This window comes from Rhineura floridana, chromosome 14 (genome assembly GCF_030035675.1).
Source record: "Rhineura floridana isolate rRhiFlo1 chromosome 14, rRhiFlo1.hap2, whole genome shotgun sequence".
Taxonomy (NCBI): domain Eukaryota; kingdom Metazoa; phylum Chordata; class Lepidosauria; order Squamata; family Rhineuridae; genus Rhineura; species Rhineura floridana.
In genome coordinates, this window is record NC_084493.1 from 36,373,897 (window position 1) to 36,398,892 (window position 24,996).

The 24,996-nt window shown below is 39.2% G+C and overlaps 1 protein-coding gene across 2 annotated transcripts in view; it reads right to left on the reverse strand.

The window, feature by feature from the left end:
• The window catches only part of VPS13C (vacuolar protein sorting 13 homolog C), a 225,398-nt gene that overhangs the window by 194,633 nt on the left and 5,769 nt on the right, over positions 1–24,996 (reverse strand). For both annotated transcript variants that reach the window (XM_061595881.1, XM_061595880.1), the window contains exons 2-8: positions 17,191–17,234; positions 15,415–15,457; positions 12,587–12,682; positions 11,819–11,920; positions 3,871–3,980; positions 2,242–2,301; positions 437–496 (exon numbers count right to left, since the gene is read on the reverse strand). In XM_061595881.1, coding sequence (XP_061451865.1) covers positions 437–496; positions 2,242–2,301; positions 3,871–3,980; positions 11,819–11,920; positions 12,587–12,682; positions 15,415–15,457; positions 17,191–17,234 — 515 coding nt within the window. The remainder of the gene's footprint in view (positions 1–436; positions 497–2,241; positions 2,302–3,870; positions 3,981–11,818; positions 11,921–12,586; positions 12,683–15,414; positions 15,458–17,190; positions 17,235–24,996) is intronic.

A 24,996-nucleotide genomic window follows, 5' to 3' on the forward strand; every position in this document is an offset into this window, starting at 1 on the left:
TGCCATCTCTGCTATCTTTTCAGCGCCTTTTGAAGACTTTCCTCTTTCAACAAGCCTTTTAAGCTGAGACATATCCCAGTCTGCGTCTGTGTTGGAATTGCTTTTAATATGTTTTCTTTAATAATATGTTTTTAACCCTTTTTTTTTAAAGATGTTTTTAAAGCTTTTTTTAAAAATGTTTTTAACGCTGTTTTGTTTTAATGTATTTTAAGGTCTTTTTATGATATGTTTTTAGCATTTCTGTTTGCCACCCTGGGCTCCTGCTGGGAGGAAGGGCGGGATATAAATCAAATAATAAATAAATAATAAATAAAAATTAAACATAAATATGAATATTTAATGCGGACATGCTGCGGACCACCTGAATAAGCTCATGGACCACTGGTGGCACACAGACTACAGTTTAGGAACCCCTATGTTAGTGGTTTGACCATACCTTGTATATGACTTTTGTAGCCTCGTTTAAAATGCAAGGGGTCCAGTTTTCATTAGCAGTCTGGAAACAGAAATAAGTTAAAATTCAGTGATTTGTTTTGTTTCACATCTTCTCTTTATTATACCACCAACCCTACTTTGGATTCTAGGCATTTTCCACAGCTGAACAACAATGGCAAAAGTAATTCACATGTGGCATTATACAGAACAGTTCATGTTCAAGAAGGACAAAGTCTCATGATGAAAAAGGTCATTTGGCATGAATGATCCAATTGCTTTCCCACATTTTTATAGAACAACATCTTTGAACCATCCATTTTTAAAGATCAGCTAAGTGGTTAAGGTGTTGGACTACGCCCTGGGAGACCACTGTTTGAATCCCCACATAGCCATGACTCTCACTGGGTGACCTTGGGCCAGTCACTGCCTCTCAGCCTCATGAAAACCCTATTCATAGGGTCGCCATAAGTCGGAATTGATTTGAAGGCAGTATATTTACATTTTTAAGTAATATTAATCATTATAAATATTTTCAATAAAAGAATTCCTATATAAAAAACTCTAAAGTGTTTGTTGGGGGCAGGAGAGGAAGAAGCAACAGAAAGCTAAAGCACTATGGATGGGGTCCAGAGTGCAGCAGGTAGTCTTCTGCTTACAAATCAAGTTTTTTAAACTCCCTACTTCCAGCAGTAGTATTATATGCATACACACAAGTTCTGGGCCCCTCCAAAAAAAGGGTCACATGAGGCACAGGGGGCTGCCACCAGAAGGAATTATTTCCCCCTCCTCAGAGGAGAAGTTTTTTCGAAGTGCAGGAACATACACAACTACATCTTATGGGGTATGAACAGGAAAGTACCAATACTACACAAAATAATCACTCGTATCAAATTTGTTTCAGAACTTAATGCAAGAACTAGACATACTATACAGCTACCTAAGATTTTAAGTACACTGAACTAGAATTTTGGACCTGAACTCAACCAGCAAAAACACAGCTGCTAACAGTGCAATCCTATGCATCTCTACTCAAATTAAGCTCCACTGAATTCAATGGGGCTCACTGCCAGATAAGCAGATACACTTATCTACTTAAAAGTGCCACTGAATTTAGTCAGATTTACTGCGAAGTAAACACGCATAGGATTGGGTTGCATATGGAGAATTGCCAAGAGACGTTTATATTGATGTAACTGCAACTGAAGAATTTCAGCAACAATTAAGCAAAAAGGGAAATCAACAGCAACAAGCAGTTTGAAGTCTGCTAATTTGGGGTATAAATATTATTCTCTTTTTTCCCAATACATACAAAGCAGAAAGACGCATTTTTTTTCCTCATAAAACTCTACTTCTTTTCTACACAAAAACCAAAATGACAAGATTATTAATGAAGTGGTTTTCAACTGCATCAGCACTGAGGGAAGCATTATTTCCTAGACTATTATTTCCCAGCAAACAATGTAGAATAGAAAAATATTTTCTAGGTAGGTCCTGACCACCCGCAATTTTCCCTGAAACTACCTGAGCAACTGGCAACATGCCATTTTTCAGATACGGTATTGCTTTAAACCTTAAACCCATGGTTTGCCCTTAATTACATAGCAACCTTATTTCTAAGCTATATTATACTGAGAGCATATAATAATAATCATAGCATTTCTCTTTTACTTTTAAATACATATACACATTCATAAGAAGATTGCAAGACTCAAACTCCTCTTTATTTTGGCAAAAGCATGGAAATGTGCTTTCTTCTTCTTGTTTTTCAAATTTGCATGAATTCTACCAGAAAAAGGTTAGCATTACCAGTAAACTAAGCTCCCCCAGTGTCATTCCTAAAGAAAGTGGTCGGCTAGGATCTGTGATCTACGAAAGATAAAAAGTAGAAAATATTATGATATGCAATATTAAACATCTTAAAGCCTTACTTACAAACATTAAAAAGTGTGCACGGTATTTGAGTGATAGCCAGCTATGTAATACTCACTGTAATTAAATTAAATTTAAATTAATAGACTTAAGTCGGTTGATCTCCAGGGTTCTACTCTGAGTATGACTAACATTGGATATTATCCTTCGAAACTGAGTGCTTGTAAACAAGCTGAAATCTGAAGCATTCTATCTTCGGATATTTTGTACAGAGAAGTGGCCATGCTCTGCAGCATATCATATTTCTTTGAAATTCTCATTACCAGACCCTTTGTCTTCCAATGCAATCCTATGCATATTTACTCAGAAGTAAGTTCAACTGTGTTCAATTGGTCTCATTTCTAGATATAAGACTGCTCCTTTCTCTGAATTTTTCTCTATACTGGGTTGCATCCAACTAAGTTCTGCTCAGAGTAGACCTATTCAAATGAGCATATCCAAGTTAGTAATGTCCATTAATTTCATCAGTTCTGCAAAGTATGACTAACACTGGATACAATGTTTTCATTCTTATGTAGAAGATTAGGACTTGGTCAACATCCATTACTGCTTCTCATGTCCCACAAAAGCTAAAAAGGCAGCATAATAAAAATATCAAAGTAAGTTTACTGGGTGCAGCCTGGAATACTCCACTGTTCATGTGAGCTTTTACTTAAATATGCATGTGCACATTTTGTTCATTATGCAAGCAAATACATACTAATTTAGGTTCTGATTTCAAGACAAGTTTTCAGAATAGTCCTCATCAACTTTCCCATTTCTTTTGACACTTCAGGATTCTGTGACACACTTAAATGCAAGCCACAGAGGCTTTGGCACATTAAAAGTTATTCCCTAGCTCAGAGATAACCAACATGGTGTCTTCCAGATGCTTTGGACTTAAACTCCCATCAGTCATACTGGCCATGCTGGCTGGAGCTAATGGGAGATATAATCCACAACATCTGGAGGACACCACTTTGACTACCTCTGCCCTAGTCACTTCCATGCCAGATTTCTATAATGCACTTTACACCTTGGAAGAAACTTGGAAACTTCAGTGGGTAAAAGTGCAGCTGCCAGGTGATGTACGGAAGTTAAAAATCACTTCCCCCATGACCATACAATTCTTGCCAAAACCTATGGTCTGCTTCAGAGGCCCCTCTCTCCACACACACATACCAGATGTGTGGCAGATGGGCACAGGATAGGGCTTGTCCAGTAGTGGTACACAGAATTAGATTCATAAGGAGGTTCACCTGGCTCCCCTTGCTGCTCACTTTCCCACAAGCAGCAAACCCCTTCTTATATCAGCAGCCTTTTGGACTTTGCTGCTTTTGATTATGGTTTGCCTTGATTATTTTAGGAATGTTTTATTTTACTATTTTATTTTGATATTTCTTGATTTTTGAAGGCTAGCTTGATTATGTATTTTACAGAATACTGTGGTATCAATAGTACAGATCAATATAGTTAACACTGGCTTTTTATTGTTTGTTGTAACTAAAAGGAATTCACATTACTTACATCATCCTCATACTTGATATGGATGCCTGTAATTTTGACTTGTACATTTTTGATAACTTGTGTTGCAAGCTTTTCCAAAAAAGTATCTTTCTTCTCTGCCTTTGGTTTATCTAGAAACATAATTTGTAAGTCAGCCTCCACTTCCATACTCCCAAATTCTTTCATTTCATCCAAGAATCAAATAACCACACCAAACACCATTTAATACAAGTAAAAGTTTACTTCTCACCAACTACAACAATGAGGGTAAGTTGGTGTTTTGTTTTTGTTTTCATTTTGAGATTCTGGTTAAGAAAAAAGATATTTAACTGTGTAATCTTCTCTTTCTCTAGATAGTCCAATTTGTATTTATTTTTCAAAGCAAGGAAGGGAAGAAACAATAGAAAGTCAATGCTCTCACAGCCAAGAATTCTTTCCTGGGAAGTGGCCAAAAGAATGGTTGTTTGTTTTTAACTCAAATTTCATCACATTTTACACAGTATTGATTTTAAGCTCCTGCTATATCCCCAACCCAACCCCAATTAAGTGTATCCAAAACACTTCAGCACTTCAGGCAAAAATGGTGACAGTATTCATATACCAGAGAAAGCCTAATCAGAAGTTTTAACTCCCATGTAGAGCTTGGAAAAGTTACTTTTTTGAACTACAACTCCCACCAGCCCAATACAGTGGTCATGCTACTTGGGGTTGATGGGAGTTGTAGTTCAAAAAAGTAACTTTTCCAAGCTGTGGTTACAGTTACCATACAACCTAGAACCCTGATTGTGCAGCTTTAGTGGAAGCGTTCGCCCCTCCTCACTGACTTTTGTGCTGCACACACAGTTGACAAGATTAATCAGTGCACACAATATTGGGGTGGGACTACCTGGAGCAGCCCTGCTCATGTATTGCTCTACACAAGAGCTATAACATCTGAACAGAGCTATATTTGCAGTAAATTCTGAACACCTTCCTCTCTGCATATACAGGACTAGCCCGATTTAGATGCAATGCTAAAATATGTTTACAGAAGGAGTGGAAAATCTTTTCTGGCCTGAGGGTTGCATTTCCTTGTGGCAAACTCTCTATGGGCTTCATGACAAAGCAAGAAAGACCTCCCCAAAGTGATTGGTTAACTTGCTGCTTTGAAGGCAACTTAAATTACTTGGCAGGCAATCCTATTAACTTGTTCCCCTCATCCATGAATTGAAAATGAACTTCTGGCTAATCCAAGGCACAGACACACCTTTACATTTATTACTACCTCCTGGATCAGGAATTTAGGTTAAAATGTTCATTATCTCCGATAGCTTTTAAAAACTTGTTCAGATTCTGGGCTGCAAAGGAGATGGGACAGTTGTACTTTTGTTTTTTAATTTATTATTATTTATTTATTAAATTTATATCCCGCCCTTCCTCCCAGAAGGAACCCAGGACTGCAAACACTAAATACTTCTTGAAAACACTCTTGTTTTTAATTAACTGCAGTTTAACATTATGTCTGATTTATGAAGCTAGCTTGTTTCCATAATTCACAGTTAAGACCAACCACAGTGTTTCAAGTTTCAGACATTAACACTAAACCACAGTTACTTAAAAATGGAAGTGAAAAATTCTGATCTGCTCATTGCAGCTGTGCCAGAGAGAGGAAAGGGAAGCACATAAAAAGGAAGCGCAGTATCACCCATCCTGCAAGTTAACAGATATTAGTGAGGAACCTCTAAACCAGGCAGGAGTTATTTGACCTGCTTTTAACACATTTTAGATTCCAATTCAGTCTTGATCCTAGGACACCAATTTAAGTGAAGAGAGGATATTTCCCTTAAATAATGGTGCATAAAGGCACTGTACATTCAAGAACAATGATCTACCTCAAAATGAATACACAGTCAAACACAACAAGCATTTGCCAGACTATTCCTTCTTGCACAAAGCTTCAGTTCTGCACAAAGATTTCTTCATCCTACAATTTATGTTGCACATTTCCCCTATATCCCTCCCTATCAGCACCATACAAAGTCACACAGTTGTATTAACATCTGCACTAGACTGTTTTACATCCAAAACAACATGGAGTTTTGTCGCACCTCAGAGAATAACAAATGTATTACAGCATTAAGCTTGCATAGACTGCATCTAATGTAGTTAGTTCCATTAGAATCCACTCCATCTAAAGTACCTAAACCCATACCACGACAGCATATGCCATAATATATCTGCTGGTCCCTAATGTGCTGCAAGACTCCTTGTTTTTATCTGTATTAAGGCTGCTTCAGACAGCCTAACCTAAGACCATTAAGAATTGTCAGTGACTTTTGAATGTTGATTACTTATTAACAAAACAATAACAACTCTTTAAAAATTCTAAAGCAGTTGAAAAAGCACAAATAAGAACACAAAGAACTGAAAAGAATTAATTTGGCGGCAAATCAAAATTATAAAAGCAAGTAAATATCATTAACGCTTGCAAGAACAGGACAAATTTCACCAGATTTCTCCAGGCACCTAAAGGCACACCTGGAGAACATGACTAAAGCACAGGAATTTCATTCAAATATCTCTTCCAAGAAATGAATCCAACAAGCATTTATTAATATTTAGTATCTTTACCACCTTGAGTACTGACCTAGAAAGGCAGTCTAGACATTTTAAAATAGAATCTAACCATTCCAAGGTGATACTGGCATGACCTTAACATCAGATTTTTAAAAGACAGAAGGAAAGAGGTCTCACACATTCCTAATTAAAGCATGCAGCCCAAAAGCTCCAAGTGGGAACTGTTTTACAATGGATTGCTGATCTTTGCAAGAAACGGGCCACACTGAGAAACCTCAAAGCAGAGAATGTGCTGTAGGGCCATCTAAAGTGAATACTAACCAAGAACTATCAAACTAAGCTTTTGTTTGTGCCATGAGAATAACTGGTCATAAGCTAATGCTCAGTAGGGCAGTGTACAGATTTTTCATATGCCTGTCCATATCTGAATCCATAATATTGCTTTATTAATCAATAGTATTGCTTTGGTTGCTAGGACATATTTAATCTAGCTAATATGTCATAGGTGAAGAGAACAGAACATGAATGACATCTGTCAGTATGCAAAGTCTTTTGAAATGCCTGAGCAACTTTGGGGCTAGTACTGGAAAATCTTATGATCAAGTTCAAGAACAGTTCTATTTCTGAACTTCAGGTGGTATTGGATAAACTCAAAAATATGTAAGGATTTCAGGGAGAGGACTGACATGATGTTCCACTAGGCATGGACCAATCATGAAATGATCCTGTATTGCTCACTGTACATGATATATATCCGTTGGAGGGAAATACTGGGATGATAAAAGAGAGGCGTTACTATTGGAGAAGTTGTCCTCTCGTCAGATGACTATCAGAGAGAGGAGGCCCATCCCATCATGGATACTAATGCAAACAGTATGAACATACTATGACATTCTTTCTGTAACAGATATACTACAGTATTTAAAAATAAAGCCAGCTGTGTTAAATCTTTCACTATTGAGTCTATTGGAATTCCTTAAGGCAAAACAATCCTTAACCCACCTGTGTGATCTAGAGTCTTACCCTATATAGACAGTGGCCTAGAAGGAGGGAATAGATACAGGATATGGATAATTAATTAGTAATTAAATTTATAATCATGCAATCCATCAGGGACCTCTAGTAAAAGGGGTATGCCCCAAATTTCAGCAGTAATGTCTACATTTTCATACTTGTGGCCCACCTTTAACTCCTAACTTTCAACACTGAACCCACTGATAGTTATTAACTATTTTGTCCTTGTACAACTCATTGTCTATCTTTTACTTAAAAAAAAATCCTTAACAAAAAAATTTGAGATGCTGCTGTTGTTGGGTTGTGCTTCAACTGAGAGTTCCAAACCACCTGTAGAAAACCAAACTATTCAAGCACCTATTTATATATGGACTTCCTTGTGAGCAGGAGCTGCCATTTCTGCTTTAAAACACACAGTATTGTAATTATAATTAACTTAAAATCAATGCAGTTTTTCCAGTAAAGTCAAATTCTCACCAATGTACTGTTAGCATAAAATAAGGTTGCACATATTACTGCAGATTTTTTGTCAGTTTATAAAGAGAAAAGCAACAAAAACTGAATATTCAACACACTACGCTAGTGTTACCCACCTTTTGAATGATCATGACTTTTAAATGGTTTCTTAAAATGCTTTTTAGTCTTTTTAGACTTACGTCCTTCTCAGTGTAAGCAATTTTACAGAAAGAGGATAAATTTAAGTTAGGCAAGCATCATTAAAACAAGCAGTGCAAAAAAAGGAAAACAAAAAAGGTTACTGAGGTAAGAAGCATGCTCTCATCTTTTAACAGAAGTATAGAGTTAGATTTCCTCTCAATGCAGCTGCAGTAAAAAAAATCACTATTTAATACTTTTTTTTTTAAAAGAGCCAATATAAAATAGATTTACAGTAACATTTTAAAATCTAAGCATTATTAGCTCAAATAAATTACTTTTCTAATCAACAAGTTGGTTAAGCTACTACAAACCAAAGCACCAGTACAGTTATTATTATTATTATTATTATTTATTACATTTCTATACCACCCCATAACCAAAGCTCTCTGGGCGGTTTACAGCAATTAAAAACATTAAAAACAAATATACAAATTTAAAAACACTTTTAAAAAAAACAATTTAAAAACACATGCTAAAATGCCCGGGAGAAGAGGAAAGTCTTGACCTGGCACCGAAAAGATACCAGTGTTGGTGCCAGGCGCACCTCGTCAAAGAGATCATTCCATTTGGGGACCACCACTGAGAAGGCCCTCTCCCTTGTTGCCATCCTCCGCACTTTCCTCGGAGTAGGCACCCGGAGGAGGGCCTTTGATCTTGAACGTAGTGTACGGGTGGGTTTGTGTCGGGAGAGGTGTTCCATCAGGTATTGTGGTCTCAAGCTGTGTAAGGCTTTATAGGTTAAAACCAGCACCTTGAATCGAGCTCGGAAAAATACAGGCAGCCAATGCAAGTGGGCCAGAATCAGTTTTATATGTTCGAACTGTCTGGTCCCTGTTACCAATCTGGCCGCTGCATTTTGCACAAGCTGAGGTTTCCAAACCGTCTTCAAAGGCAGCCCCATGTAGAGTGCATTGCAGTAATCTAACTTGGAGGTTACCAGAGCATGGACAACTGAAGCCAGGTTATCCCGGTCCAGATAGGGGCGTAGCTGGGCCACCAACCGAAGCTGGTAAAAGGCACTCTGTGCCACCGAGGCTACCTGAGCCTCAAGTGACAGAGATGGTTCTAGGAGAACCCGCAAGCTATAAACCTGCTCCTTCAGGGGGAGTGCAACCCCATCCAGGACAGGTTGAACATCCACCATCCGGTCAGAAAAACTACCCACTAGCAGCATCTCAGTCTTGTCTGAATTGAGCCTCAGTTTATTAGCCCTCATCCAGTCCATTGTCGCAGCCAGACACCAGTTCAGCACATTGACAGCCTCACCTGATGAAGATGAAAAGGAGAAATAGAGCTGCGTGTCATCAGCATACTGATGGCAGAGCACTCCAAAGCTCTGGATGACCGCACCCAATGGTTTCATGTAGATGTTGCACAGCATGGGGGCCAGAACTGACCCCTGCGGAACCCCATACTGGAGAGTGCAGGGTGCCGAGCAATGCTCCCCCAAGCACCACCTTCTGGAGCCGATATGCCAAGTAGGAGCAGAACCACTGCCATGCAGTACCTCCCACTGCCAACTCAGCCAGTTATCCCAGAAGGATACCATGGTTGATGGTATCGAAAGCCGCTGAGAGATCAAGGAGAATCAACAGAGTCACACTCCCCAGTCTCTCTCCCGACAGAGGTTAGAGTTAGAGGTTATATTGAAACTGGTAAGACATTCTAGCATGTTCCTGCCTTCACCAAAACATCTATCATTTTAGAACAATTACTGCATTGTCCTAACATGGAGAGAAACTCTAGGAGATATCCAACATTAGCCATATGAAGAATAGACTCATTGAACTCAGGTAACTTAAACCCATTGATTTCAATGGGTCTATTCAGAGTAAACTTAGCTGGATATCACACTTCGTACTTTAAGCAGTCCACATTCCAGCTCCCTGAAAGAAACAGGTGCTTCACTTGCTTCTTGGTCTGTGTACAAAAGGAGAAAAAAATTCTCAGACTACATAGAACAACCATTGAGCTTGGGACTTGGGAGCAGTGCCTGCACATATGCTTTGAAAAAAGATGGAAGTGCAGAATCCCTGCAGCCACACTTGTCTGTTTATTGGCATGTAACACTTTTACTAGCCAAGTCTCTCCTAAAAAGGGGATGGGGGGGTCCTTGCTAGTTAGGTAAGGGAACATTCTTTCAAAAAGAAAAACATTTGAAAGATGAATACTCATATGTCATGGGTATGGAAGAGTGTACAACTCCCCTTCTGGGTTAACTTGCAATTAAATATTGCCATTATTATCAACTGTCTTATGTGCTCCTTCCATCAAAATCTTTCCAAACAAACATGTTTAGGACTGACATGCTAAATAACCAGTACTTTTCTTATGAAAAAAGGCTGTTTCAACACAGTAATGAGAAAACTAATGGCTTAGACCCAGGAATGTCTTGCACAAGTGGAAAAACACATTTCTGCTTCAAAGGCAGCCCCGGCAAATTTAGGAGGACACAGAAGCCAAGAAAGCCCTGTTGGACATGTGGAATTCTGCACAATCTTCTGTGAATCCAGTCTGTTAAATTTGCGACAGTATAACAACGTCACCTCCTCTTCTACTGAAAACACAAGCCTTTTATATATATGATTTTACAACCAACTTACAAGAAACATTGATTGAAAATTACATATTTAAGAGTCTCTGATACATCACTGTTTCTCAAAGTACCTAAGCAGGTGTTTCCCTTGAGCGGCTGGTGAAGTGGCTGAACCTTAATCTAGCTCCAGTCATAAGTAGCAGTCCAGTCCATTAATCTAGCAGACCAGTATGTATTCAATCTCCCTCTTCAATTCTGCTTTAATGTAATCATTAAGCATGCATACCCACCAGGCTTGGCATCTTTGTACACAATGCTCTCCAGTCCACATATGAAATCTGAATGAGCTCCTTCATCCATATGACAGCAATAACCAAAAAGCATACATTTTTAAACAACAGAAACTATTTTCCAATCTGAACCGCCAATATAGATTTTGTAACAATCTCTTATTTATCACTGTAAACTGAAATCTAAAACACGAGCCTCACAAACTGGTTTTGTTCACACATCGTGTTAAACCATGTGCACAAGAAGGAACAAATTCTGGGGCTCACATGCCTCCCCCTTCCCCTCTCATATGAATGACTTCAGCTGTGTTTACTTTCAGTTTTAAATTAACCAGAGTTTGTTCTTGCAAGTGACCTATAGATCATGGTTTAAAACAGGTCAACCTCATGCTGTGGTTTCTGAAGATGACTTGTTAAAACTAACCTGAGTTGATATAAGGCATCATCTCTGTTTACACGCAATAAGCTGTAATTAATTAAAGCTGAGAGTAAACACTGCAGTCTTCTTCCCAGCCATGCAGGTGGGGGAGCATGCAAACCCAATGCTTGCAGCAACTCCTTCCTGCTCATGCAGATCATGCTAAACCATGATTTAGTGCAACATGTGAACTGGACCAATGAAAACAAAAGGCATTAGTTTATCCTTTCATGATAAGATAGCAAGAGTGCCTTGTGTAACAGGAGAGGCTTCCAACTGAAGGCAACAGGAAGGAGCAAAACAAGAACAAACTCCCAATATAACACTGTTGAGACAAATAAGGCTGAAAACAGATTTCAGATGTTAGTTTCCAGTATAAGGTTCGTAAACACGCAGGTAACTCTAGCTTCCTGATCTACTTCAAGACAGTTTTCAGTTGACAAGCCATTTCTGAGTTATTCAAATGCATCATCTTAGAATCCTCAATAATGACAATACCCTTTTCTGCTGCTTTTCGTAGGGCTTCTTCGATTCTTGAGAGCTCCTTTTGTTTATTATCCTGTAGATATTTTTCTTCTTTTTCTGCATCGTATTTAATGCCTAGGAAATAAAATACTATCAAATTCATGATCTAGTCTGCCAAGGAACAGAACTAGGCATCATCAGCATACTGCTTACACCTCACCCCAAATATCCTAATGACTGTTCCCAACAGCTTCATATAGATGTTAAACAGCACTGGGAACAAGATGATACCCTATGGCAACCCACAGCACAATTGCAAGAGGACTAAAAGACAATCACCCAATGCTACTCTCTGAAACAGACCCTGGAGATAGGATCAGAACCACTGTAAAACAGTGCCTCTAATACTCATCTCACCAAGTCAGCTCAGAAGGATACCATTGTCAATGGTAAAAGCTACTGAGAGATCAAGTAAGAACAACAGGGTCACACTCCCCCTGTTCTTATCCTGACATGACACATACCCAGGGCTATTTTACATAAAATTACAAAACAAAACAAAAGAATAGCACATCGTTTCCACATTTACCTGGGAGTAAGTACCACTAAACTTAGTGGGACTAATTTATGAGTACACGTGGATAAGATTGTGCTGCAAGATTAGCTCAAGTGTGCTTAATCATGTGGCCCACATCAGCCCATTCTAAATGAAGTTTTCTCTTGTCTTCACCTTCTGTGTAAGATACCAGCAACATAATCTTAACTACAGACTGCATGTCAGGTTTCCCTTCAACCACTTACTTGCCCCTGGGACAACAAGAAGATATAAGCCTTCTAGAGTTGCAACTACTGCTTCACCATATAAATTCTTCCAAGGAATCTTCAGGGTAAGCTTATCTACAAAAACAGTATTTGATATTTAGGGTTTTTTTGTTTGTTTTACACATATAATAAATAAGGAGTGAATTAAAATATCATGTAGTTAGATTCTGTTTGTAATAAAAATATTCAAGTTTGCCTTGTTTACAACACAAGACTTTTGTACGTAAATGCAGATTTTTTGCAGAGTGATATTTCTATTATTAGGCTACTACTAAAGCTCTAGAATGGTTCATGGGAGAAAAATGTCATCAGATCTGGTGTTCTTCCAAAACTGCATAGTTAAAGCACTGGTCAGGCAAGAAACTGTTTAATTTCTGATCCCCAAAAATGCCAGATTTTGTTTCATCATAGGTTTGTTGGGGGGTAATGCAAACAGTTACTGTCTTCTGGATAAAAGTACCAAGCTGTTCATGAACAAGAAGGGGTGGGTATCTTTCATTTCATTTTCCTATGGCATAGTACAAGTATCTCTACAGAAGGAATATATTAGCAACTATTGAAAGTTAAGTGCGTATCTTGGCATGGGATTGCAATCGTAATCTTTGACTTCTCTTACTACACCCATTGCACACCCTAGGTACATAAGAACATAAGAAAAGCCTGCTGGATCAGGCCAATGACCAGCATCCTGTTCTCACAGTTGCCAACCAAGTTGCCCACAGGAAGCCTGCAAGCAGGACCTGAGTGAAGAGCACTCTCCCCTGCTGCAGTTTCCAGCAACTGGTTTTCAGAAGCATACAAGCATAGTCATCATGGCTAGTAGCCACGGATAGTCTTATCCTTAACCTACATTTCCTCAAAGGAAGCTTACTCTTCCTGTGTTCCCATTCAAATTACATGAATTTAAGAAATGTAGCCAAGCAGGAGACTTACTTTTTTAATTATGCATTTGTTTTGGGTGATTTAATAAGAAATAATTTCAATAGGAAATAAAATCAAACCTGACAGCAAGCCAAATATTTCCTAGCCTGCTGAGAGCTAGTACAGGAGGGGCATTGAGCGCCAGCCTCCTCCAGCAGCCAACTGCATTTCTATGTAGGACACAAAGGAGAGACTTTCCTTCTTCAGGTAGCCTGTTTGGTTTCTGCTGGGTGCAGAGGAGAAATGGAACACCTCATCCCTTCTCTGTCAGTCCGCTCATTTGCCTGTATGCAATTCCTTGCTGTCTGTGGCTATCAGGCAAGTGCTCAAACAGGAACATCTGGGGAGGCAGCTGGTGGCTTCCAACACTTTTGTTTCTCCAGTGCCTCCCATATCAGTCACCAAAACCAGAAGCTGTGAGAGTCAGCAGCAGCTCAGTGAGGAAGCCCTGGACTGAGAGGAGCTTAACATCTGCTGCCTCAACAAGTCAACTGCAGACCAGGAGGTTTAGCTGCAGAGTAGCAGTTGGAAGATCAGAAAAGTGGGGTGGGGGGGCAGAGGGACTTTTATACCACTTTACTAGTAACTAGTGTACTACTTTCTGTTCTGTTAGTATTTTAAATATATTGTAAGTCACCTCCTGAACCTTGGTTAGTAGGTGGACTATAAGTACTCCAATTTTTTTAAAAAATATAAAAAATACAAAAATCCTAAGCTTTCAATGTTAGGATTCCTATGTTTTATTTATTTTTATTATTTATTATTTGATTTATATCCCACCCTTCTTTCCAGTAGGAGTCCAGGGTGGCAAACAAAAGCACTAAAAACACTTTAAAATATCATAAAAACAGACTTTAAAATACATTAAAACAAAACATCTTTAAAAACATTTTTTGAAAGCTTCCAAGGCATCTTTAAAAAAAAGGTTAAAAACATATTGTTTTTAAAAAAAGATTTAAAAACATACTAAAAAGCAATTCCAACACAGACGCAGACTGGGGTAAGGTCTCAACTTAAAAGGCTTGTTGAAAAAGGAAGGTCTTCAATAGGTGCCGAAAAGATAACAGAGATGGCGCCTGTCTAGTATTTAAGGGTGGGGAGTTCCACAGGGTAGGTGCAGCCACACTAAAGGTCCGCTTCCTATGTTGTGTGGAACGGACCTCCTGATAAGATGGTATCTGCAGGAGGCCCTCACCTGCAGAGCACAGTGATTGACTGGGTATATAAGTCTTTCAGATATCATGGTCCCAAGTAGTATAGGGCTTTGTACACCATGTTTTAAGTCTGAAACCATAGGTTCTAGTTCAATTATTTGCTAAGCAATAAAATATCATGCCCAGTTATGATTCATCACATGGTTTACAAGATGTACTGTATGGAACAGCATCTGTTAGAAGTTTATTGGTTTGTTTTCCTTACAACACCCTCTAGCTGAACTGCAAGTCACTCGTAAAACTTGGAGGAGTGTTAACAGCGGTCCATAGGACAGAGTCAACTAGAATAAAATCAGAGAAAACCCTAACATGAATTTAGATCTAGGACATGAGCAACAACAAATGAGCAAAGGAAAATAAAAGAAAAGTCAAAGTCTCATTACAGAAAGTGTAGAGGGGAGGAGAATGAAACTAAAGTTTTCCTGTACTACTTAGCATAAAACATCCCTGTATTACAACTGTTTCCCCAGGAATGGAACTACAATTAAAAATGTAGAAGACATGATTTTAAGCCTATAAATTGTCCAAGTGAATGTTGTGTACTAATGCCCTTGAAAAAAGCTTTGAAGGTTCTTGTCTACTGTACACAAATGTATGAACAGCCAAAATGCTACTTTTTACCAGCTTTTCAAAGTCTTCAACTCATAATACATATTAGAATGATCGCCTTACCTATTTGTCCAGCCTTTACTCTAAAAGGTACATCCAGTTCACTCTGATGGGGGGGGGGAGAGGGAGAGAGAATATACACTCATTACATATCGGTATTTTACCACTAGTTTTGCTTTATAGTTTTAAAAAACTGTTTACAGATGCTGAGTTTATGACTTAGGAAAACGAAGGGAAAGATTAATCCAGCTCCCCAAAATGCATGGGCAAATTGTGTTTCCCCACCCTCCATCCCTACTAAAGTTTTACTAAAGTTTGGATCAAGACTATGTACACCACTGAGGAGCAAGACACACACCCAATGTCCTGCCCGAACTCGAAGAACTTGTGGTTCTTCAAGAACAGCCGTGTTTTTTTCTTTTATTGAAGGAAGAGAAAGTTTCCGTTCAGTGTGCTTCATGCATTTAACTACAGCTTACTCAGAACTCAGCGTCTCTCTAGGCTAACTAGGCCCAACTTCGCGGCACTAAGACATTGACTCAGCAACTACTCCCACCCCCTCAGTCGGCTTAACTAAAGGTGGGCGGGCACCCAGTGTGCATGTGCCAACTATCACTGCTGGGAGCACACATGCAGGCAAAGACTCCATCTCAACTGTGCCTGTTGAATTTTCTACCGTATCTGCCTCCTGGCACAAGGCAAAGGCTGAGCTCACCCCATCCTGTCTTCCCCCTCCAAGGGAGGAGAGCTGTCTGCTGGCAATGCAAGCGCAGGGAGAGGCGAAGTGTCAGGCTGGGAAACAACCGGCTGGTCAGGTTGACTCTCCACAGAGGTATCTGAAAGTGCTGGGGTTGTACTGTCCAAGTCCAGAGCTGGGGCACCTTCTGAGTCTCACTCCCTGCTCAGTCCCTCCCTGGCTCAAACATTCCACTCCTCCTCCTCCTCCTCCTCCTCCTCCTCCTCCGCTTCATTCTCGTCTGTCCACCCCCTTCCAGTAGAGCTCACGACACCCAATGACATGCTCATTTTTAAACATAACAACAACAAAAAAGTGTTTCATTTCTGTCAAGGCTAATAATTCCCCTGCTGAGTGGGGAGAACCTTGCAGCAAGACTACCTCTTCTTCACATGTAAACTTAAATGTGCATGCAGTTAAGTATTGGACGTAAGAGCATGTAGGCACTCTGGCTCACAGTTCACTTACTGAAGTACTTAAGCTACTTTAGCCCCACTGACTTTAATAGACAAATCAGAGCAGGGCCCAATTTACACATGATACAGGGATCCGTGACTGAATCTCCCAACATCTTATTTAAAGCTTAAAATTAGACAGGAGATGGCAAGGAGGGGATAGTGAGTACTGGCTCAGCTGGGTGAGGGAGATTTTAACCCTTTCCCACCTAGACTATTTTCCCAGTTGTGTCACACCACCACGCCTTATTAGCTTTGTGGGGGAAGAGAACATTATGAAATGTATATAAATTACAACAATTAAGACCAAAAATGATATTTTGTTTTTCATTATGTGCTCTTTAGGATGGGAATCAAAATTAAATAACATAGCTCTTCTCTTGAGCTTTGATATCTCGTATTTTATTATTACTGAGCACTGCTTTGATATCACGTATTTTATTATTAATTATAATTTTTCTTTACATAAAATCTACAGGATGATTCTAAGGCCTACAATCAAAATTAAGGATTTTTTAAAATCCAGTTCTCTTAAGTCACTCTAAAATATGTATCAACTACAGCTACTTTTTAAGTTTGATTGAACTTGTTTTGGCCCACATTGTAAAAGCAAACAAGCATTTCTTGTAATGATTACAGATGGCTTACCAGTGCATTCTCCTTTATCAGCAAGTTATCAAGTGCCACATTACCTATAAAGTGAAAGAAACCAGATATCAAGATATCTTTATTGACTATAAACTATATGCACATACACATTTACTCATAGCGATCTCAATTCTTCTAGTGCAGGGCTTCCCAATTTTTTCCCCCCACAGACCACTTGAAAATTGCCAAGAGTCTCAATGGACCACTTAATGGTTTTTCTGCCTGTTGTAGCAATTGCATTGCACTGTCCTAGATGCTGTATGATTTCAATTGTATTTTTATTGCTTCTTTTATATCTTATATATTGTATGTTATTGTATTGCATAGAATTCAAATTGTAATATAGTAAAACGTAATATAAGAAAAGCAATTAAAATATAATTAAAAATCAGTATGAATATTTACTGAGATGGATGTGCTACAACCCACCTTCAGCCACAAATATCCTGCAGACCACAAGAATGAAGCTCACAGACCACAGTCTGAGAACCCTTGTTCTGGTGCCATTCCTTACAAAGCCAAAAGGGCACCATCCATACACAGAAAGAAGGAATCAACAGTCTTGAGGGAACCTCAAGGTGTGCAGAAGTAAAAAGATTTTTTTTTAAATCAAGGGAAAATCCCCCAAAAACAGCCCAATGAGGACTAAGTATGCTCAGTAGCCACAGAATGCTAATTAACTGGAGACAAACAATGGAAAACAGAAGGAGTATAGAATAGAGTATTCTGAATGGGGGCACTCAACAGGAACATGGCACAACAGAGCATTTTGTTGTAGGTCTCACCTGTTCTATTCTAGAACAATGAAAAGGATAATTTCTTTTAAAGGTCTGATAGCTTTTTCAGTTTTAAAAACGCATGGTATTTTGGCAGCATTTTACTGAATCTGGGGATAGGGACACATTACTGGCTTAAAACGCAGTCACCCTTGTTCTTTGAATCCAGGTATACACGACATCTCCCACAAACCACTTGTTTTTTCTGAAATACTGTATTTTGATGTGGTATAAACAAAACCAACTTCATCCCAGCTTTAAAACTGAGCGGTGAATCCCAGGTGTATACAGTGGAAACTGTCTTCCTACATGCCTGACATCAGTGGGGTGTGTTTCAGAAAGGAGCATTCCATTTGCCACCCACCGCCTGCCCAATCAAATCCTACCCATGTCTACTCAGAAGTAAGCTGCACTGAATTCAATGGGGTTACTCTCTGGTAAATGAGAAAGGACTGCAAGTCTCATTCATTTTACAACAAGAGGAGGGGGGGAGAGAGATCCCTGCTCTTCTCTGCCCATCAGTCTCTGTAAACAAAAAGGGGGGATGTTTCCTTTCACTCACTTTGATTATTTAAAGTGTCAGCACCAGGAGAAACAAGATGATTTGCAGGGGGGTGGAGTTGGAGGAATGAAAGCTCCACCAATAGGAGTTGAGGTGCATGGAGGTACGGGGACACCAAATACAGACAGCAGGCAGGTAGAGACACCATGATTTGCAAAATCAAACTGAAGCACAAGAAGAAAAAACAGCCTTGCTGTGTTTTAAGCCTCTAATGTGCCCATAGCGTGGGCAAGAAGAAAGCACAGCAAGTTCACTGCTGAAGTCTTTCACTTTCATTTACTGTGATATGCAGCCCAGTCCCAGTCTTCAGAAACACACTTAACGTTCAAAATTCCTACTACTCCAGTTTTGACCACTTTTAAAGCCAAAAAAAGGAAATTTGAGAAGGATTTCCCCACTTTTACCAGAAGAGCTAGGGAGATTCAGTTTGTAACAAACATCTTGGAAAATACTGTCATTTACCAAGATAATCAAGCAGCTGTACGTCTGAAATACGGACAGTTTCTTTTTGTAATCATTTAAAGTAGTACTGAACCAAAACAGACAGCACATTTTTCAAATATCTCCACTCCATGAAATAAATTGCATTTTCAACTATTTTTCAAAAGGGCTGCAAACAGAGGCAAGTGTTCACATTACAGCTGATTGCTGGACACCCAAGGAGGAAGGGCAGTGTTTTCAGCCCTCAAACTAAATTTGCTTTGCAATGCCATTACGTTGCCAAATCTACAACACTTCTCCAACATTATCCCTGATTAAGAAGGATCACAGTCCTAAGAAAGGCTGGGGCGAGGAGAAAGTGGAATTGGGACTAGAGCCAAGAAGGGGTGTGAATGCTAGAAAAGAGGAACCAAACATGTGGGAGAGTCGTTTTTGCCCATCAATGCCCTGATATGGGACTGAAAATATTCAGTATATTATTATTATCATCATCATCATCATCATTATTATTATTATAGTTAGTTGTTTGCTACCCAAAGATCTCCAATTGACTTACAACACTGTTTAAAACAAAAAAAAATTACATCATTCCATAAAAAAACAGCCAGCTCCATACAGCCACAGAAACCTTTGGCAGCACGTTGATAATAACAACAAACAGTATCGTCCTAGTCTATCTGAAGCGGGGGGGGGTCTTTATCTAGAGCCAAAAAGAAGTCAATGAATGTCCCAGGCAGACTTCACTGGGGAGCACATTCCACAGACTCTAGTTAATCTAGTTTCAAGGGGAAAGGGGGGATTTTGCTTCTTGCAAACTTTTTATGACCGCCCAAAAGAGCAAGCTCTCTCTAATTCTAAATATGCATTGATCTTGCCAATATTAATGACTAAGGAAAATATGGAGACATTTTCCCTCAGTGAGCCAAGGATGACTTACGGCTGGCTCCTTGCAAATATGGTTTGCATGTCAGGAGCTACATTCAAGAAGATAAGCTTCCCTACCAATTTTTGCCCTTGTCAGCCTTAACTAACACTAACTAAACCCTCAGAACCAAAAATTTTAAGAATGTCAATCTCTCATTCCAAGCACTTACAAAGGGGCACTGGGCTAGTGATCGCTGGGCTAGATCAACTTTTTATGACATATCAAAGCTCAAACAATAGTCAGAGTTGGCAGACTATGCAGCTACCTCAGATAGCAAGATTAGGAGACCCACTGTTTTTGGTGCAGTAGGTGACAAGACTTAGGAAATGCAGCCCACGAAAGCAGCCCACAATTACCTTAAGCACCAAGATCCATTCTGATGCAGGTTAGAGTTATATTCTCACTGTGTACCACCTAAGATTGCCAAAAAAAACCACCCTAGGCCTTTCATTCAAATAAAGTTGAATGAATTAGTTGTTCATATGAATTTTAATTAATAAACTAAATCTGCAGATATTTTCAAATGAGCAAACAATTCTGGAAATTGTAGTAAAAACAATTCAGTTTTTTAATAAATGCTTTAAGAAAAAGAATCTTTTTCATCTAAATTGATAATCTGACTGCACCCTACAAAAAGCCTTGATTCAGCCCTGATAACACTCTAGCCATGAGGGGGGAAAACACACATTTGATTTGCAACACAGTAACATTTTGAAAGGTTACCATCCTACCAGCAACTCACGGCTGTAACTCACATACTTTTTCTTCTATCAAAATAATGCATATAGTTCCTTTTAGTCACCAGATAATTAACACGCTAGCTGTTTTTCAAGGCCACACTTGATCTTTTCTTACCCTCCCCCCCACCAACTCTTCTTGCTTCAGACCAACCCAAAATAAACAGCTAAAGCCATTGCATAAGAATCAAGGATCATTTTTACAAGGAAGCTTCCACAACTTGCAGTTGAACTTAATGCTGATCTTTCCTCAGTATGGCTTCACTGAGCAAAGAAAGCAGAAATAAAAGCCATTTGACTGCATCTTCTGCATTTTGACAGCAAGACTGCATTTTGACTGCATTTTCAGTGTTCTGCAGAAATGGTGTCCAAAACCGGGATCTCCATCGTCAATATATGTCAGCAATGGAGAACCTCAGGCCTGATGGCGAATGAGGCCTTTCAACCCCTCAGAACTCTCCCCCGGCCATGCCCCTCATCAGACCTGCTCCCCACTTTCCCTGAGTGCTTTTGCCTGATTGGAACTTTGTACTTTGATTATACAGCGACGAGAGTGGCTGTATACTGTAGCCCAGTTAGGGTTGTCAGATCTCTGGTTTTCACCAGGAGACTCCAGATTTTTGAGGTACTCTCTAGCGCTCCGGCTAAGTCATCTTAATCTCCGGACTCTTAGCTTTCATTTTTTAAAAAATAAGTTTTTAGGTGGTCTGGTTCAAGCGATATACACCAAAATGTCAGCCGCTGCCTCCCGCAATGTCTATTAAATGAGCTCATAAGTGGCTGCTCTAACCCCATCCTTTCAAGTTTGTAGCCAATAAGTGAAGTCAGAGTTGCGAATGACAAGAGATTTTCTTTCGCTAGAACCCATTGCAAGGCCTGTTGTTTACTCCTCGTTGTCTGAAAATCCTGTAAGTTTATAACTTTCAGCAGTAGCAAAAGTCTCTCTGTGTGTAGGACATCTAAATGCCATTACAATGTGTTTTGCTTTTCTAATTATTATGAGTCAAACAAGTTTAAATTTTCCTGGGCTGTTGAAGAGAGCAGTTCATTCGTCTAACTCACAGGCTTTTTTGAAAACCTTCCCAATATAAAGCTTTAAAATCCTTTACTCGCTTTTCTGGGAATAAAGCTGCAATGCTAATACCACAAACCCATAGTAAACCCCACTGAATTCAGAAGGGCTTACACATGGTTAGGATTAATGGGACTTTTCAGTGAATATAACAAAGGATTGTGTTTGTGTCGTAAATATTTCTCTCTCCCTCCAACCCTATTTTTAAAGCAATTAAGCAGGGCTTACTTAGGTGTCACTACTTTTATTATGTAGGGAACTAATTACTGATATTTTTTTTAAAAGTTCTGCAATGACCAACTGGTTTTGACAATAAACTATTATATGGGGTGTATCAATTTTTACATCTCCAGTGTGTGTTTATATGGAATCTTTCCAACAACCCTCTGAGATAGGGTTGAAAACCAAGCCACAAAACAAATATGAAACAGTTGCAAAACAGGTTAAAGTGGCATGATTCTGAATTTTGGTTTTGGTTGAGTGAAGTTCCTTATCACTTCAGGTTGCAGTTCTGTGCAAGCTTCCCTGTTTGAGTAAGCCCCATCGAATACATTGGGACATGATTCTGAGTAAACATGTGTAGGATTGCACTATAAATATCTTTACAGGTCGTGTAAATAATAAACATCTTTGACAGTCATGCTTATATAAATATTTCTTCATACTATGTCCAAATAAGTATCTGATTTCACACTATGGTTGTACATGATTATTTCCTCTATATTTTAAGTGTGCCCTTCTTCCTTGGGGGGTTCATGGCCCCCATCTGTTTTCACTCTGAGGGGCAGATTAGGCTAAGAGATAGTGAGTAACCCAAGGACACCCAGTAAACTTGACAGCTGATTCAATTTTAAAATTAATTAAAATGATTAATATGTGGGCAAAGCTTATGAAGTAATGCAGATCCACATAATACATTTAAAGGACATCCAATTCGCATTCAGAGTGCATGACTTTCCCCAAAGGATCCTGGGAAGTATAGCTTCCCCCTCACAGTTATACTTCCCACCACCCTTAACAAACTACAGTTCCCAAGATTCTGTAGTGGGATTCATGTGCTTCAAATGTGTGTTGAATGTGCTTTAAATGAATGGTGTGGATATGCCCTAGGCATGCTTTGCATTCATTACTGACTTGGAAAGACCAGTTTTAAAAGATACTTTTTTAAACAGGGGAAGGCCTGAAGCTCAGGGGTAAGGCACATGCTTTGCATGCAAAGGTCCAAAATTCACTTTCTGGGAAAGACTATTGCCTGGAATCCTGGAGAGCCACTGCTAGTCCATGTCATCAGTACTGAGCTAGATGGTACCAAATGACCTGTGTCTTTATAATGCAGATTCCTTTGTTCCTAAAAGAGGAAAGACACCTAAGGGCCACAGTGACTCCAAAATTTATTGATGTATTTTATTTACAACATTTATATACCGCTTTATTGTAAAAAAAAACACTCAAAGCGGTTAACAGAAGGAATTAAAACCATAAAATATTGGCAAAAACAGTTAAAAGACAAGTATTTTTAAACATTCAAAACAATAAAACCAACAAAGAGTTAAAAAAGATAAAAAACATAGTAGCTTCTACATGCTTGAGTAGGCTTGCCTAATCAAAAATGTTTTTAGCAGGGGCTGAAAAAAGTACAATGAAAAAGTGCCTGCTTAATGTCAATAGGCAGGGAGTTCCAAAGCGTAGATGCTGCAACACTAAAGGACTGATTTCTTACAAGAGCAGAAGTAGCACTATGTGGAACCCGTAACATGGAAAACACAACTTGAACTTGGCCTGGTAGCTAATCAGCAACTAGTACATATTTCAGAGCAGAGGTATTATGTGATGATAGGGTGCCACAGCATTCTGCACAACTGCAGTCCTCAGGTCAGGTTGTGCTGCATGGGGATTTCTGTGACCTTGGCTGACTGGCTGCCAGGATTTTTTAAATTTTGGTTAGGAACTCTGACTGGTTGCGGGATACTGAGTTTTCTGCCTTACTCATAGGAATCTTGTTGTGGTTGGTGTGGTACTGCATTTAGGAAATCATCACTGTATTTTATTTTTCTTTCTCTGTTTGCATTTAATTTACCTCTGACCTTACTCCTTTACATCCATAGAAGCAACAACACTGTTTCCATGTCCTCAACTCAACCCCCTTAAACCCACTGATGATGCACCTTGTTGTTTGCATGATGGTTTGTTTTATGCCCAGTAGTGGTAAAAGAGAATTTGCATACTGGGAAGTGTGGCTTCAATTGCTGCTGTTACCAAGCTACTGCCTGTGAAGGTAGACCAAACCATGTGTTTTTTCTCTCTGTCAATTATTATTCACTGGAATTGGGTTGACTATCAAAGTGAGTTTATAGCAGCTCACAAGGTAGGCAAAAAAAGGTAAAGAATTTTCTTAACTCTTATTCATTTCTCAAACGTCTCCTGCAGTGAAGGGTCAGGTCTGTAAATACGTTTGGAGCAGCCACATTAAAAGGCAGGCAGTGGGTTGCCAACCCTTCTTGGAAATGGATCTTTGCAGAGGATCCCTAGGCAAGCCTTATTAACAGCACAATCCAAACTATAGCTACTCAGATGTAAGTCTATAGTAAGCTATAGCAAGTGCACCAGGGGAGCAGAAGACCTGACCTCCTCACTGAGATACTGTAAAAATGTAAATGTACTGCCTTCGATTCCGACTTATGGCGACCCTACAAATAGGGTTTTCATAGTAAGCGGTTATTCAGAGGTGGCTTACCATTGCCTCCCTCTGAGGCTGAGAGGCAGTGACTGGCCCAAGGTCACACACTTCCTGTATAGCTTGGAAGAATTTGGTAGCATGCGCCTCTGAGCATATGATGAGTGGTGGCAACACCTGCAATCAGGACTGTATCTTCAAAGAGGGATAATTACTTTTTTGTATGTTTGTTGCAGTTCTTACTGAGCTGCTTTCCTGTGTTACTACTGTTTCTACAGAGAATCTAACCTAGAAAAGTATATTTCTCTCATTACTCATCCTAGAAATCTGTGTCAATTTTTTTTATTAATTTCAAAGCCTTTTTATTGGTCAATGTCATATGATGATGAAGAGAACATTTTGTGTTTCAAACTGGAGGTTAGACTTTTGGGTACATTAACAGTTGAACCTGAAACTCCAGTTTGATGTAAAATCAGACAGATTACACTATGTTGCTACTTACACAATGAATTTAGCTGTTGGAAAAAACAAACTTGGTCTGCCTAAGATACTTGTGTTCAGCCTGCTATGCTTAAACTACTCAAGGAAGGGTGGGCATATGCAATTAAAAACATAGAGC